Genomic DNA, 16,607 nt, shown 5'->3' on the forward strand with positions numbered 1-16,607 from the left:
CTTATCACAGCTTAGTTAAAAAGACATCTTTATGCAGAACATGCCTTGCTCCAAAAACAGGGACATCTATTTTTTGCTGCATCCAAACCCAAAGATTCAGACTAATGAAAAGGCAGCAGGAAATCAACGAAGTTCTCAGATTAGAAGTGTAAAGGAACAGGAACCACTTCAAGAATTTCCTGCTATAATCCTTATCTTCTGTCTTTAGTATTACTTTTGGCCCCCTGAAGTAATTTGGTAGTCTAATCAGAGCATAGGAATGTTTGTCTATTTTAGATTCACCTGTCATTGGCCTAATATTTAAGGGAAACCAAATGGACAGAATCAAGTTTTTAGCCCAGCTACTTCAGGATGTTAGAGGAATGTGACTTTAAATACTGTTGCCATGTAACCTGTTTGCTGCCTATATTATGGACTCTCAGTGCCTGGTAAAACATTGCAGGTTTCCTTTGGTTCCTTACAACAGATTTCAAAAGGAAGCATCTCACAGTCAGTAGCAAGAAAGTCTTTTCTTCCGATGGCTTCCAGGGCAATCAAATGGAAAGGGATTTTTAAAAAAATTAAATGCAAAAGAAGTAGTAGAGTGTCTGATAATTTCAAATAGTATGCTGGAATCTTTCTGACAATAAAGACTTTTATTGCACCCTTATAGTGCCTGGGGTTTTAATTTAACACATCAATGAGAAGGCAGTGTTTAAAAAAACACACCACCACCAGTGAAAACACCAGCAGGACTTGCTTTTATTAGTGCAATTCATAAGAAATTAGAACATTTAATGAGAAAATCATTAACCATGAAAAAAATGGACTGACTTAACTTGGGAAGCTTAAGTAGTTAGACTTCAATTTAGTTTGTCAGCTACTGGTGAAATAAATAGAGAGTGAGCTGATTACCTCTGGCACAGTAGGCGCTTTAGCGCACTTTCTTGTGCTGTAGCTGCTGTTGGGCAGAACCATTATCTGCCTCTTTTTCTAGAAACTGTCAAAACCTAGTGGGAGAATATCAAACATGCCTTGTTTCACACTATGCAGAGATATTGTCCTTCAGATTCAGTTCAATTAGGCATTTTATAGAAAATGATGCAACAGCTGGTGCTGTGCATACTCGCAAGAGCAGAGTGGAACACAGGACTTAAACAATGTCTCCTCCTTGGTGTGTTTACTTCTTGTTTCTTCCCCCACTCTGACAGGTGATTTTCTTTGTTGATGCTTTCATAGCTGAGATTCTTGAAATGATGCCTATGCCCATAACATCTGGAGCTGGGAAGGGCTATAGGTCAGAGGAAAGGTTCTGCTAATCCACTGACTGGTCTTTAACAGTACAAGAACAGGACAGGCAGATGCTGTGACTTGGTCAGAAAGCTTACCTGAATCTTTTTCCTCAATGGCAGCAACACGGGTAATCTCCCCTTACAGACATCCTCTTTTAAGAATTCTAAGAATTTGTTCATTTTAAAGTTATTAAAACTTAAATCAGGCTTTGGTAAAGGGATTAACTGCTGATACATGTTTCAAAAGATCCTGCTTTATTATTTGTTCTTAACCCAAGTCTTGGCTCTTGTTTTGAGAGAGGCAGGGCACTATCAACTCCCTATTCATTCTTTTCACAATGCTTCTGAGTTTATAGATTGCTGTTGTATCCTCCTCCCACTTGTTTTTTCCCTGGCTGAGGTGTTTGCCAGAGGGTAAAATTGGACAGTTCCTTAACTGTTAAGTAAACATGAAGAGAAAGTAAATTACTACAATGTAGCAGAAATTAGTTGGGATTTGCAGAACTCTCGGGTGATGTTTTCTCTTGTCTGTTTGCAGTGGTTTACAGCTACCTACCTTTTAGGACCTCAACAGTAAGGCTAAAACTGGTGTTCCCCTTCTTGTTGGTACAGGTCTCTCTGTTTACCTCTGCTTCTTTCTGTCAGGCATGCACAATTTATAATCTCTATAATAATAAAACTCTTTGCTCTGATAAAAAATTATCAAACTACCTGTACAAGAGACAGGACATATTCTGATGTCAATAGCAGCAAGGTCTTTTAACTGCAGTCACACATACTGGTTTGACATTATTACACCTTTTTTATAAAGTTAATGCTTTTGTTGAAATACACATCAATTGCAAAGAATGTTTAGGGGATACACTTGTGTTGTAGAACATTAACCTCCCTAAGCTTTAGGATTCCAAATTTTTATCAAACAAGTTAGGCCACTGCTTTTTTTCTTGGCTTTCAGGGGAAAGTATGCCTTGGACATGCTTGAGGTTCTTCCTAGTATATCTGGCTTTTCCAGAGCGGCTGAAATTATTGTCACTAGCTTATATAACAATTATCAACTTGGATAGCTTGAGGCAGTGTGGGTATGATTAACTACTTAGGTGCCTGTGGAGTAGAAAAAGAGAGATATAAAAGTTGGGTTTTTTTCCCTTGAAAGTGTGTATTCCTTTATTTATTTATCAGTTTATTTCTCCTTGTCTTCCAGTGAGTCAGCAATTGATAAACCGCATTGATCAGTTCTTGGAAAATAAAGGTTCCCAGTACTACATGAAAGGGATTGACTGTATCAGAGCTTTTAGAGAGGAGGCCATGAAGGTAATGTTCATGGGTGAATACTCTTACCTCTTTCAAATTAGAGGCAGGATGGGCCTGTTTGCTTGATAATTTATTGCTGCAGCAAAAAGAATTTAACTTTAAATATGTTTCAAATTTTAGAAATAGAGTTGCATTTTATGGGGGGGGGTTTATGGTTACTGGAATGGGGACTAGCCTCTCTGGTATTACTTGCTTGTTTTTGTTTAAACATAAAGCCTGTAAGGGCCTACGACCTGATGCATGTGCTAGTTAAAAGTGCAATCCTACAATTTTCTTCTTCAACAAAGCTAGTTACAAGAAAGTCTTTCTAGCTTTCTGAGAGGCGCTTTTTGTGGCTCACCTTTCCTTAGAACTCACAGTTTCAATAGAAATAAAATCCAAATTCTGTAGAGACTTTTGTGTTCACCATGTTAAATGACTTCAGGAAGAATTAAGCTTGCTTTAATATTTCTTGCTTACGGTTGCTGTTGCCTTTTTTTCAGCTGTCCAAGGTGCAGTGCTTTAATGACTTTCTGCAGGCATTGAAATCAAAGTTGGAAGATAAAGCCTTATCTGATTTCTGGGAGATCATGGTACAAGGTAGGATGGCATTAAAAAAACACTAGGCAATTTCTAGCTGTATTGCATTTATCCATTAAGGAGAACTTCATTAGCAGTGGGGCACTTAAACTAACCCCACTGCAGCATTTTGATATGCTTCATTCCTACAGCTATTTAAAAAAAAAACAACTTTCATGTTGCAGCTTCCTTTCCTTTTCTGCACTAATAGTTTCATATCAGAGTTATTCATAACATATTGCCAAGTCTTGTTGAAATTGTAAATTAATTGTGGAAGAAGAGACAAATTAAATGTTATGGGGTAAGGAGAAGACACAATTTCAGCTGAATTTCAGAATAAATGGAAAAAACTCATGCAGTAGAGCTATAAAAAGATTCTTGCAGTTTAGGCTTCCAAAAAGTCATAGATAGTGTTGAAATGTGTCACTGATCATCTTGTATTTAAGTAACCTGAAGGACAGAATATGTGGTAATATGACACCTACCTATGATTAAACTGGGAGATACAAGGCAGTACCATTCTAAGAGACATTCAGAGACTACACAAGTGATAAATAAAGGAACATTTTCACAAATAGAAAAATGTAGCAGACTAAAAAAAAATCTTTTACATCATACTCTTGTTTTTAATTGGATCCAATGCTAAGGAAATCTTTTAAATGCCCAGTTGTATCTCTTAAGGGTGCATGGTATAAAATGCAGTGCTGGGATTTTGTGTAGTACCATTCAAAGTGATGAACTCCAGACATGCTGTAATGTCTACTTTGTCCAACTTGAATTACAGGATGGGAATTTGCTTAGCAATGTGAAAAAACAGGACAGGACAACACTGACAAGAATATTATATTCAGTAGTGTTGTAGGGGACTGTCTCTGTATAAATTTGGAAAAAGAAACCAATAAACTTTGAAAATAGCAAACTTGGATCTTTCAAAGCCATGAATAATTTTTAGTTAGTATAAATCAGAGTTTTTGACAAACTGGAGTACGTTTTTGAGGAAAAAATCAAACAAACAAATACAAAGAGAGATGATATTTTCATACAGCATAGATTATCTTTCTTTGAGAACATGGTGAAATGAAATCTTGGTGCTTAACACACAGTCTGGCTGTTCTCAGTAGGCAGCTGAAATTGCTTTTTACTTGCTGCTAACAAGAGCAGAAGTTCTGTTTTCTCTCATTCTTGCCACATGATCCATCCCCTCTTTTCGACCAAGTGTGATGTGCATTGGGTCTTGTCGTGAGTGACTGCCATCACCAAAAGAAGATGGATGTAAGTCAATGAGTTAGTGGCTCAGAAGAAAGGCAGATCTGTTTGACAGATTCCTTTGTTTCATGAAACCCTGCCCATGTGGTTCTGTGGGCACATGAAGGTGATTCTACACTTACACTGCTGCTGAAATTTTTATAAATCTCCTATTCTTTGCTCTCACCCCTGCAGCTGCTTATTCAGGCACAAGCACATTTGTATGGCCAAGTGATGAACTAGGCTGGAAGAAATATTGGGGTCAAAATAAATTGAGATTTTTTTTGAAGGGTTTTTTTTTGGGGGGTGGGATATCACTGCACAGGGTGGTCCTGCTGGCACAACCAAGGAGCAAAGTGGGGCAGGACCAGCACTTAGGTAGTCAGCCTAAGTAATCACAGCACAAGTGTCTGAATGCTAAGAGTTAATTTTTTCTGAGGACCTAAGAGCATGCTGTGAGTGACTAAAAGTGCAGTATCTAATAGATTTTCAGGATTTCATCTTTTCATCTGTGATCTGTGATTTCAGTGTCTCATTAGTTTGATTGTCACAATATTAGCAGTTTCCTAAATGGATACTTCCACAAGCTTATGAATATGCTCATTAATTTATTTTTATATCATATTTTATATCCCAGTTGACTCATTTATGCAAGTCACATTTTCCTTTGAGTGATACTCTCTTTTTTGCTGGTGATGATGACACATTCAGAAGTTGGAATGTGGAACATTTTTTTCACTTCTAACATTAGGTGAATTTTTGGGAAGCCTTCTAATGATATTTTTATGTTTGTGGGTTTTTTTTTCAGAAAGGATTTCTTTGATCAGTAAAGATGAAGCGGAAGGAAGTTTGGTGACAGGTGAAGAGGCTGAGAAGGTATCGTTTTTTTAATGAGCATCTGTTTGTATAGAGCCCTTGCTGTGGAACTGAAGACTTTTTCACGTGGATAAATCTTCAGCTGAATGAAATAAGATCCATATGAAGAAATAAGAATGTTCATTTGCCACACAATTGAAACTTCTGCATTCCAGAGCAAAAATACCTTGACATGTTCTACAAGTTTTACTGTAATTGGTCTTTAAAAAGTAGCATGTATTGAAATGATCTGAAAATATCCTCTACAAAGAATAGGAACTTGAGCAACTCAGTGTAATGGAACAGCAGAGTGCTATTTACATATGTAAGATCACTATTTGAACTTCACAGAAAGAAATATGTTCTCACTGGTAGCACAAGTTTAAAAATCTGCTACTTTTTAAAAAAGGTTTTGGGAACTCCAGCAATTCAAGTTGTTGAGGCTAATTTTCACCATACATGCAGTGATACCCATATTTTCACTTTATGCAGCTTTTGTGGATGGGTGGACATCATACATGATGCTGGGGGTATTACTGGTGACCATATTAGATCCTTTTGGAAATGGGAGTTTTAGATTATTTACAGGTATAATTTCTACAGATATGTAGCATTTTAGTAACTACAGTGGTGAATGAAGGATGTCCCAGTTACAAAGGGCTGAATTGTAACAGGCAGAATGGTGCCTCCTCTTTGGAAGGAAGCAGAATTCAGAGCTGCTGTCAAAAATGATACTGTGTGGAGAGGATAAGATGGATGCTTTTGTATCAGGCTGCTAGTTTAGGAGAAAGGTCCTTGTATCACAGACCCCCCCCCCCAAAGGTAAAACTGTCTAAAATCACCATTTTGCAGAGAAGTAGCTTTTATAAAAGATGCCACATTGATTTTTGCAGCTTCCAGGCCTTCTGTAAGCAATAGGCAGAAGTGGGTAGACGTAGGTTCCCTATGATTTAGTTAATGAGTAGAAAAAGGTTGTATTTTAGAAACTGCTTTTTTCATCTGTAACAATTTATCTCAAGGTGAAGAAGGCACAGAAGTGTCATGAAAATGAAAAGCTAAAAAACTAGGAATCCAGAAAGCTGAGCACATGTGCAGGATGTGAATGACAGAGTATGATGATTTTTCTAGATGTGAAGGACCTACTGGCTATTTATCATTACACATAAATGTGAAAAGCAGCTTTGCCCCCAGTGGTGGTTTTAAAGAGTATCAGTCTTTTTTATCTATTTCAAGTGCTATGAATTTACTTGGAAACTTCCTAAGACAAAAATGTTCTTGAGAGCTGTACTTTCTAGTCTGAAACTACCACTGATGCTCAAAAAATGTGCTAATGCTGTGTGAAATAGCCAGTGTTCCTTAAGGAAATCTCTACTAACCACAAAGACCTTGCAGCATACCATTGTCTTCCCTGTGAGCTTGTGGTGGCTAAAAAATACTGTGCCTGCATAGGAATGCAGCACAAATGATAGAGTATCAAGGACTGGATTCACAGCTGCCAAGCTAAGCTGGAGAAGGCATTTATAGACTGACTGCAAATTTGCATTTCTGTTTGCCATCATCCTGCAATCACCACATATTGCAATACAGGAATCTATTTTGTGATTGAAGGTCATACAATAGCCACATCTTCCCATTAAATTGGAGAAATACAAGATATTGCATGAAATCAGTTTTCTGGCAGAGTTCTCTGAGATGGCAGTTACCTTAACTACCAGAGTAATTGGATTGCATCTCTTTGCTAACTAAGCAGTTGGCACTTCCAGATATTCACTAGATAACCATCTCCCCACTCACTGTCCAAATCCAAGCCCAGAACCCTAATTGCCCTTAAGGCCTCATATGACTTTTTCATAAGAAACTGCAAGACTGCGTATTCTTGGAGTAAGATCTGCAGGGTTAAAATATTTTATCTTGGTATTGTGGGGCTGGTATAAAATCTAGTCCTCTTTGGTCCAGTTAAACCCTGCCACAGTTTTCCTGTGTGATACAAAGCCAGCATTTTCCTAGGTGTACAAGGATTGCAAAAGTGGCTCATTTATTTTCTGTACTGAAAGTGATACCTTTCACTTAAGGGTTATATTGGATTTTTTCAAATATCTCCCAACAGAGTAAAGTGCAAGTTTTCTTCACCTCTGTAGAGGTTATGTGCAAGCCTGTAGAGCATGGGGTTGTCTGTCAGTGTTGTCCTTTTTGACACAAAAGCCTTTCTTCTTACATGCTGTTTACTAGTTGCTAGTAGTTTCAAGACTGTTTTGTCTGTAAGATTACAGTTTTATAGGGTTGCTGTCTGTAGGAAAAAGGAAGACTTACCAGGCTGCTTATTAGACAGGTCAAACTTTCCTTTTTCTTTTTGCTTGAGGTAGATCATGCATGCATATTTTCCTATCACTGAGAAAAAAAAATTGTTTTTTCTCTGTAATAGTGAAGATATTCTTTTTAGAGCATGAGGATGGTAGGTTAAAAGAGCAGGAATGTCAAGTGCTTTTTCTGGTTGCTTTGGGGAAGATAATGGGTTTCAGCACAGCTATTATATGTAATTTGCTTTTGCATAAATGTAAAACAGGTTTTCAGAAAAAAATACCCAACTTTGGATGTTCAGCATTTGATGGAAACTTCAGGTTTCAATTTACTGCAAATCTTCATTGTACATTTCTCTAGCTTTTAGCTTCCTTTGCATAATTTAGCATGAGAAAGCTGATTGTAAAAATTTTGAAAAATGTGCTACTTCCAGAAATACCAATTGACTCTTAATTAAATGTGAAAAAAGGAAATTTGATCTGGCACAAAAAGCCTTTCAGAGCTATCAAATGTCATTAGCTTTTAGTTTCATAGTATGTGCTTTATATTACTACTAGATAAGGAACTCTTGCAGCAAAAAAGATAAACAGACGTACAGCGACCTGAAATTCTAATTCCTTCTGTCACATTCCCTGCCTTTCTTTTTTTTTCCGCTACAGAATCTCTATGATAAGTTAAACTCAGCATGTTAGAACATGAATGTTGTTTGTGGAGTGAGATTTCTATGTTTCTCTTGGATGTTGCTGCTTAGGATGTGGGAAAGGTCTGACCTTTGGTCACTGGGACGATGAGGCAGAGGTCACCTGTCCTCTGTTGTTGGTGTTACCCAAACATGATGTATTTGCTTTTCATCCTAGAGCATGCAACAGGAAAGTCAGAGTTTTACCCCATGCCTAAAGCTGTCACTGGGGTTCTAGAGAAGGATCAGAATCTTTTATTTATTAAAATAATGTTTAAGCTTTTCACACAACGAATGTATGGCCTCAGAGATGGATGATGTTGAGATGGATCCCATGGCCTCTTACACAACCTCTCTGGTTGATACAGTTGAAGTCCCCAGCTGAACAGCAGCTCCCTTTTTAGGAGCACAAAAGAGTTATCTAAGCAGGTATTTATAGCCTGTTTAATGTGGCTTTTTTCTGCTTAGCTGTTCTCTTTCATCATCTGGAGCTATAGTGAAGTTGTTTCTGACTTAAGGATGACAGGACTCCAAGTCTGGGAATGTGGCTTTTTCTTGTTAGCTTCAAGCCTATGTTTTCTTGTGGGGCAGGGTTGTTTCTAGCTCTGTATACTTGTTCTGGAGCATTTTAATAATAATAAAAAAAAATATTTTATACTAAGAATATTGGTAAAAAAGTAGTAACTAGGATTTGTAGACAACAGGATGCTTTTTTAAGTAAGAGTTAAGTATTGCCATTTTTTCCCTACCATTTAGTGTTTTGGGTTTTTTTAGGCTAAGAGAAAAATCTGTGAAAAAATTTGGAGGTGGTTGTACTCCAGATATTGTCTGTATATTTGATTTCAGTTTTTATAGTATCTGAGCCAACTTACCTTTCTCTTCTGTTTATGAATGTCATGCTTTAAGTGAAGAGCATATGGTGAGTTGTATCAGCAACTACGGCAATGTAATTTTACATAATGAATTTTCCATTTTTAAGACTGGCATTCTAACCATCTTGCATGTTAGAGGGTTTTTTTAAAAATTCATATCTTTGTTCATTTTGTAAATGTTAATTGAATTAAATGGGGAAGCTTATAAATTCAACACAGAACTAGAATGCTGTGTGTAGGAAATGTCTCAAAGAAGCCCTTGGTCACCCTCATGTATGTACTCATATCATTGGGGTTATTTTGTTATCCCTGAGAATAGCTACACACAATATTTTTGAAGAACATAAACCTGGTCAAACTGAAATGGATAAAATTTCCATCTAATCCAGAATCCCATCTGACAGTGGACAAAAAGGGATGGGTAGAGAAAAATGTATAGTCCTAGGCTGCAGGCACTGGTGTTTCAAAAACTTCTTATGCCTGAGGTTGTTTCTGTGGTCTTAGTAGACTTCAAATGATTTCTCTTCTATGCATCTTTCTTATCTCCCCCTGAGTCCAGGGAAAAATATTTGCAGCCTCCTTATCACAGGGTTCTCTGCAGCCTAACAGTGTGTTGTCTCAAGAACCATATCCTTATGTCTGGTGTTGACACACTTCACCATAAAATCCTTTAAGAGCAAGTCTTACAAAGTGTTTTGTTGTTTAATATGGTTTTGGAAGGTGGAAACCAGAAAACACTTCATTCCTGATTTTTAATTTCAGGTGGCTTTGTTTTGATATACAGAGAAGGCATTCTGTTAATTAAAATTAAAGGCTCTCAGTTTTGTCAGTATCACATAAATGCTTTTTTTTTTTTTTTTTTTTTTAAGTTCTTGGCTCCAAAAGAACAGAAAAAGGAAACTCTGCCTCCTACAGATGAAGGTGGTGATGTTGATGATCTGGTGAGTACCATGAAGTTGTTGTGGTGTGGCTTTAGAATTAAGTGAAAGGTGCAGTGAGAGAGCCAAATGCTTCTTAAAGCAGTAGATATTAGAGTGCATGGCTTAGAAAACCACCTAAGGAATTGAATCAGAAGAGCCACATGAAATGACTTTCTTGCTATTGTAAGAGTTAGCCAGGTATGTAATTTCATGATGGCAAATACTATGTGATGTAGTAACATAGGTGTTTACAGGGGTGAAGTGTGTCCTCTAATATGCTTCAAAAGAGCCAGTGAGCCAGTCATTTAACAATGGATTGGTGTCATTTACTATAATAGCTTTTTAAAAGGTTTGTAGATCTTGAACTGCTAGTTATGTGGGTTGAAAACTCAAAAACATTTTTAAAAAGATGTTTTGATCTTTTAAATTAAACTTCTCTATATAGACTTGCTGAAATTCAAGGATATCAGGTTTTTTAATAAATATTTTAGCCATCTTTTACAGGCTGACTCATTACAAATCTGTCTCCAAGGCTTAAGCTGATGGTGTAGATGGTTTTAAAGAAGCTTCGATAACAGACAGATTTCTACATTTGGACTGTACTTTTAAAAATCTATAAATTGCACATATGATTATGTGAAGATGAGATTTTTCAGTTTGTTTTTGGACTTTATAGAATATTAGTACTGAATTCTGTGCAACCTATTTATGTTACATGATAAACCAGGATTTCTAAATTTGCTTGGTTTTCTCAGCACTAAACACATGTAAGAAATAACTTCAGTGCTGCTTCTTTCAAATCTGTTTCTTCTGTTTGCAGCTGGACATGATGTGACCGGTGATATATGGTGACTGTGGAAGCAAAGTTTTGGAAGAGATGGCTCTGTGAGATGGGGACAAAAAAAATGCTAATGAGAAGACAGTACATCCATTTTTATTTTCTCAAATGAGAGCAGAAATCCCAGAAACGTTTCCAGCTGGTATAAATGGCATCTGACTTTCAAAACTAGAACAGAAGATTGAAATTGTCTGAAGTATTTGGGCAATAATGATACCTTTAAGGCATCTTTTTTTTTTTCTTCTTTTCTTTAGAACTGAGTTTAGCTTGTCCTTTGTATTGCTTTTAGCTGAACACTACTAGATTTAATGAGAATCTGCTCTGGTGCCTGAAATTCCTCTTGCATTGCCTGGGAAGGAAGACAGAAATGTCACAGCAAGGTTGCCAGGTACTACTGAATATTTAGTGGAGGTAACCCTATAGATTTATTGTTACAGAAGGGAAAAAGTCTCTTATTTTCATGCTTTAAAAAGAGCAACCAATTCAAATAAACAAAAAACAAGATAGAGCAAAAAAAAAAAAAAAATCCAACAAAGCACCATGAAAACCACCACAGAGGCTTGTGGGAAAAAATTCTAGGTCAGGGACTTGCAAGTTAATAGTTTGAAATACACAACAGAATCTAAAGCACACAGCAGAGCCAGGTGTGCTGATTTTGCCACACTGACCCCAGATCAGTAATTATGGTCTTCTGTGTACTACAGGTTCTCTATCCTGTCAGCTCAGCAGCAGCCCAAGGTCTCTGTCCCTTTCTGCGACACATTTTCCTGTTTCATGTGCTGGGAGCTTTGATTTTTTTTTAGACTTCTAACTAGTACAGTTACTGTAGATGCTCCTGGTGCTAAAAGGAGAATGGATCAGTTCTCTGTCCATTGCATACTCTGCTGAGAACTGCTAACCCAGATCAGAAGAATCCCTCAAAGCTGTACACTGACAGCTGGGATAGGTAAGTGATAATGGTTAACACTGGTAACCAGGATGGAGTCTACACACAGCAATCCAAACTAGTCAAATACTGCTTAGAAAGAGACATTCAAGTCTGATTACAGAGCTGAAGAGTAATGACACCTTCACACATGCTTGTCTCTTAGAACCAGATTCATTCCTTTAAAAGCTGTTGCTTCATTATTATAAATGTATAAATGTACTGTGCAAAATGGTATTAAGATCACAAAAAAAGGGAAAATCATGATCTGTAGTTGCAAAATGCTAAAATTTGCACTTTAGAGTGGCCAACAGCTCCTGTGTGGAAAATAGCAATTGTTTTTTGCCCCTACTTCCTTACACAGCAACCTGTCTTACATCCTATCCTGACTGAGTTGAAAGCATTTCTCAAATGCAGATGGCTGGGAGCAAGTGATTTTTGCCGATCTTTATAGCTTTTGTATCACCAGAAGATATTTTTCTCAACTGTAAATAAAGATTATTTGATCAGTGTTTTAAAGGCCAATATATGGAGTATCCTGGCTGGGGGTTTCTTTTACACTTTATTATTTTTTTTTTTGTTTAATAAAAATATTTTAAAGGTCAGGGTTTGTCTTCAGAGCCATGTTTGCTAAAATCAGGTGACTACTTATGCAGTGCCTAAAGGAAACAATCAAAAGCCCCTTTTCTGGGCCTACAATGCAAACATTGAATATCAAAATCCCTCCACAGAAGCAGAGTATATCTGTCCTATTCTTTACAAACTCTAAACTTTACAACACCCTAGTAAAGTAGTTTTTATTGTGTTGCAGAGATTATGAGAAAATCTTGGGTCAAGACCACACAGAATATCGAACCTGGTGACCAGAATATGGAGTTACTTTGTTTCTCTTGATTTAGTTGACCGCATTTCTAGAATGTATTGCTTCTGTCAAGGAATACACATTTAGTTCATGGAGAATTGCTGCATAGATCTTTTTGCTACCTGTACAGCACAGTATGTACAGGTAGGCTCAGTGTGGTGATTGAGTTGCTAGTACTGAGAAGAGGAATGAGAATTTATGACTCAAAGTAAATAAAAGTTAATTCTTGGAAGGCAAGAAGAGCATCTTTCATTCTGCCCAGGCTTCTGAGTTCAGTCTTCAGAAGCTTCTGATCTTAAGGAGGGTCTGTCAGATTAGCAGCCTGATTTGTTCTTTGGCAAGGGCCAGTTTTCAGGTTCTCATTCAATGACTGGAAGAGATCTTGCATTTAGTTTAAGCTCACATTTTCAGTTACAAAGTCTGACTTACTGTTTAGTAGGCTGACTCGCTGTTTACACTGAGAATTCTCATTTTCAGTTGCTACACTGACCAGTCCTCAGAAGCACTAGAGCAGCTAGTTGTCCACTTCAAAAGCAGCTATAAAGGAAACATAAAGTGCATTTGTTTTCCTGCCAGCAGCAGGACATTCCTTGTAATGTACTTTATAGGCAGAGAAATTATCAGAGCATCTACAAAAAAGAAGACTCTCAAGACTTCTCTTCCTTAATTAGAAGAGGGGTGTGGGCTAAAAAAAATACTTTGCAGTATGGACTTTGGGAGGTGGAGAATATCCAAAAGTATTATACCAGAAAGTGTAAATATTATGTGAGAGAGCTGGGACCATAGCATGGAACTGAGAGTACTCCACAGAAAAGGACAAAATACTGGGTTTGGGAGTCACAGAGGAAGAGTAAGACTCTTCAGGTTACAATATACTGTGAATCTATAAGTGTCTAGGCTATATCAATTCTGCACAAAGCATTTTGGTCTGTCATTGGGTAGGGGGGGTCTGCTACCTGTTACGCAGTTCTCAAGTTTGGTCTCATTCCTTTTGTACTCAGAAAAGAAATTTGTCCTCTTGGACAGTTGTCAATATGCCACAGTAATAAAAATAACTTCTAGAATGTTACATAGTTGAAGACTTGTGATTTGTGTGATATTAATCAGGTTGAAATGAATGTCAGGTCAATAGTGTGATGTCAACATGTTTGGAGAATTCTGAAAGCAAGGCTTCATCTCTGTCCTTGGAATGTGGCACAGAAGTATTACACATGCCATCAAAACACTTTTAATGTGAAGAGACCTGCTCTGCTGCACTGTGGTCTCTTAGTTGCCAGAGTGAATTTACGTCTTTCTAACTTTCCTGGTATTTGGGTTTTGACAGAATTGTCTGTTTGATGTTGCAGCAGGATCTTTGGAATTAGAAAATGAGGAAGGAAAAGCAGTTATCTCAGTTGTGAATTCTAAAGACACAGGCCATTTTTATAGTCTGCATTTGCACATGATAAAAGGCAAGGGAGGAATTCCCTTGTGATCTCAGTAGGGTTGGGGATAATCTGGAAAGAAGAGTTTTGACTTGGCATGTTGCTAAGCTGGCAAATACACTGGTAGATGTTGCTGCTGTGCTTGTAATGGTGAGTTTGGATTTGTTCAGCCTCACCACTGTCAGTGTGAAATAAGCACTTTAATTTAGCTGTTGGTTTGTGACAGTGGAAAACTCATTTCCACTAAATTTTCAGCTTTGCTTCCTTTCCCCTTCCATCTTCATTCTTCTCTTGGTACCATTACAGTAATGGAGCTCAGTGCTGGGAGCACTTGTGAATGTCAGATGTAGGAAACTTCCAAGTTTTCTTGTGTCTCTTTTGAGATGTGGGTTACAAAGAATTTTTAAAAACTCAAAATGTTCCCAGTACTAGCAGGGGACTGGAGGCCCACCCAGGCTTTTCTTTCTTAATTCTTTGAAGAACTACCACATAGAAAAAACAGTTTTTTCAACAATCCCTCACCACTTAAAGGTGCTGGTAGAGTAATGCAGCATTGACTTCTTCAAGAAGTGACTTGTCTTTCTAGGGGTGGAGTTTGTGTATAGCCTTTCTCTGCACTGTTTTGAGGGCAGCTCTACAAGTTCTGTACCAGTTTGGGCTCTTTTCTTGTGATTATTGAACCTGAAAATTTTAGAGCAATAGATTACCATATATTAAAGAAAATAAAGGAAACCAGAATAGGTGAAGTTCTCTTTTGTAATACTATCATATTCTGATATGAAGGTCTGAAATAGATATATTGAAAAAGGCAAGGCTGTGATTTTTAGCCTCTCTTATCTTTCCCAAAGGATCAAAGCTCACATTGAACTCTGCATAAAAAATTGGCATAGAGATACTCTTTACAGGAAAATTACCTAGAAAACATTTGAACAAAGCTTAGCCTAAAGTTTGATCATATTTTTCCATGCAGCAAGTTTTGGTAAGTGGAAAGATTATGTCCCACTCTACCTTCCCTCTTCTACTGTTCTGGAATAGTGCATGCTTTTATGAAAATAGAAGAACTAAACAGGAACTAGAAAACCTCTCAATTTTGTTTTTACAAACCGGAATAACTTTAGTGCATCTGTGAGATGAGTGCCTTAAAATAGACTCTTTGCTCATCTGACTCTGCACATACTGTACTTTAGTGACTTAAGCTGGATAGAAATTAATCTGCTTCTTCCCAATAAACTTTGTGAAGACAGCATGACTAAGACATAGTAAAATTAATTCTGTTCCTTCTGATGCTTCCCCAGTACAAGTCTCAACAGATGATCATCAAAAGCACCTCTTTTGGCAGGAACCTGAAATACAGTACTTTTTGCTGTTACCAAATAATGAATTATTCTGCACCACTAAAAACTACTCAGATTTGATCACATATATATTTACTGGTGTATTAATTCTTAGGACCCCTTCCTATACACTAAATCAGCTGTATGGACTGCTGTAAGAGTCTGGGGACTGTATAATGAAATTACTAGGTTGACCATGGAAATAGATTCACTGTTGCTTTAAATATATCAAACCAAAGGATTGTTTTTCTTCATGGTCTCACTGAGTTCCAACTCTGTGTCATCCTTTCTTCCTATTTTAATGTACAATAATAGGCAGTAATAGCTGTCATTTTCTTTTCCTCCAGAAGGGAGTGAATCTTACAGCTTTCAAGATATTATCAGAAAACAGAAATACCTCCAATGTAGGGTATAACTAGAAACGTTTTCTGTCTGCTGTCTGAGACAATGCATAAGGGGAGCACAAGCCCCTGAGGAGACCAACTGTGGTGCAGATATTTTTGCCTGAAGCATGTGGATCAGACATAATGCTAGGAAAAGAAAGGTAAAATAGCTGTTAGTTCCTGATTGCTGGAGTTTTATATGACTGGGATGTATGAGAATGCCTTCTCCAGCCTGCTAATGCAAGTAGTCAAATGACAGATGTTCTCTCCCCATGGAGTGAGTACATCTGCAGTGTGAAAAAATGGCCCCTATGCTGACTTTTCACAAGAGTTACAGGAGCTGTATCAGAATGCTTTAGGGACCCTTTAATTACTGAAAAAGGAGGGAGTGGGGTGGAGAGAATTTTTTTCCTTGGTCCCAAGCAGGCCAGCATTGAAGGCCCTGATCTGAATGGGTGAGAGCCTGCCAAGAGCGTTCATTTTCCTGTGATGGCTTAGTACTGTGTGAGTCCTGGGTGAATTTGATCTCCTAGTCCACAGTTGTCCTGAATGTTGAGGTGTCATTTCTCTGCCTGCAAAGGATGAAAAATGACTCAGCAAAGGTGAGTTGAGAAATCATATGATCTTTGTCTAGTGATTGTGATGTAGATTCCTCCCTATTACTTACTCCGTGGGAAGTTTCAGTAGTTGCCACCTGTAGGATCTCTACATTTCAGTTCAACACCAAGATTTAGAAGGCTAAATTCTCTCCAAGAAGAGCATAGCACAAGTGATAGTAATCCACCTTTCATAGAACTGTGCTGGGTACTGTACAAATTTGTATATCATCTGA

General features: G+C 37.5%; 1 protein-coding gene across 3 annotated transcripts in view; it reads left to right on the top strand.

Annotated features, from left to right (window-relative positions):
* Positions 1-12,323, top strand: part of XRCC5 (X-ray repair cross complementing 5) — a gene marked incomplete at its 3' end in the record, with an annotated part of 49,612 nt that extends 37,289 nt beyond the window's left edge. For 2 of the 3 annotated variants that reach the window (XM_084209275.1, XM_084209276.1), the window contains exons 17-21: positions 2,473-2,582; positions 3,065-3,161; positions 5,194-5,261; positions 9,959-10,030; positions 10,830-12,323. In XM_084209275.1, the coding sequence (XP_084065401.1) occupies positions 2,473-2,582; positions 3,065-3,161; positions 5,194-5,261; positions 9,959-10,030; positions 10,830-10,844 (362 nt within the window). Of the gene's footprint in view, positions 1-2,472; positions 2,583-3,064; positions 3,162-5,193; positions 5,262-9,958; positions 10,076-10,829 lie in introns of those variants that run through there. The other variant, XM_084209274.1, reaches the window with a different exon arrangement.
* Positions 12,324-16,607: the final 4,284 nt, after the last annotated feature.

This window comes from Fringilla coelebs (genome assembly GCF_963513975.1).
Source record: "Fringilla coelebs genome assembly, chromosome: 7".
Taxonomy (NCBI): Eukaryota; Metazoa; Chordata; class Aves; order Passeriformes; family Fringillidae; genus Fringilla; species Fringilla coelebs.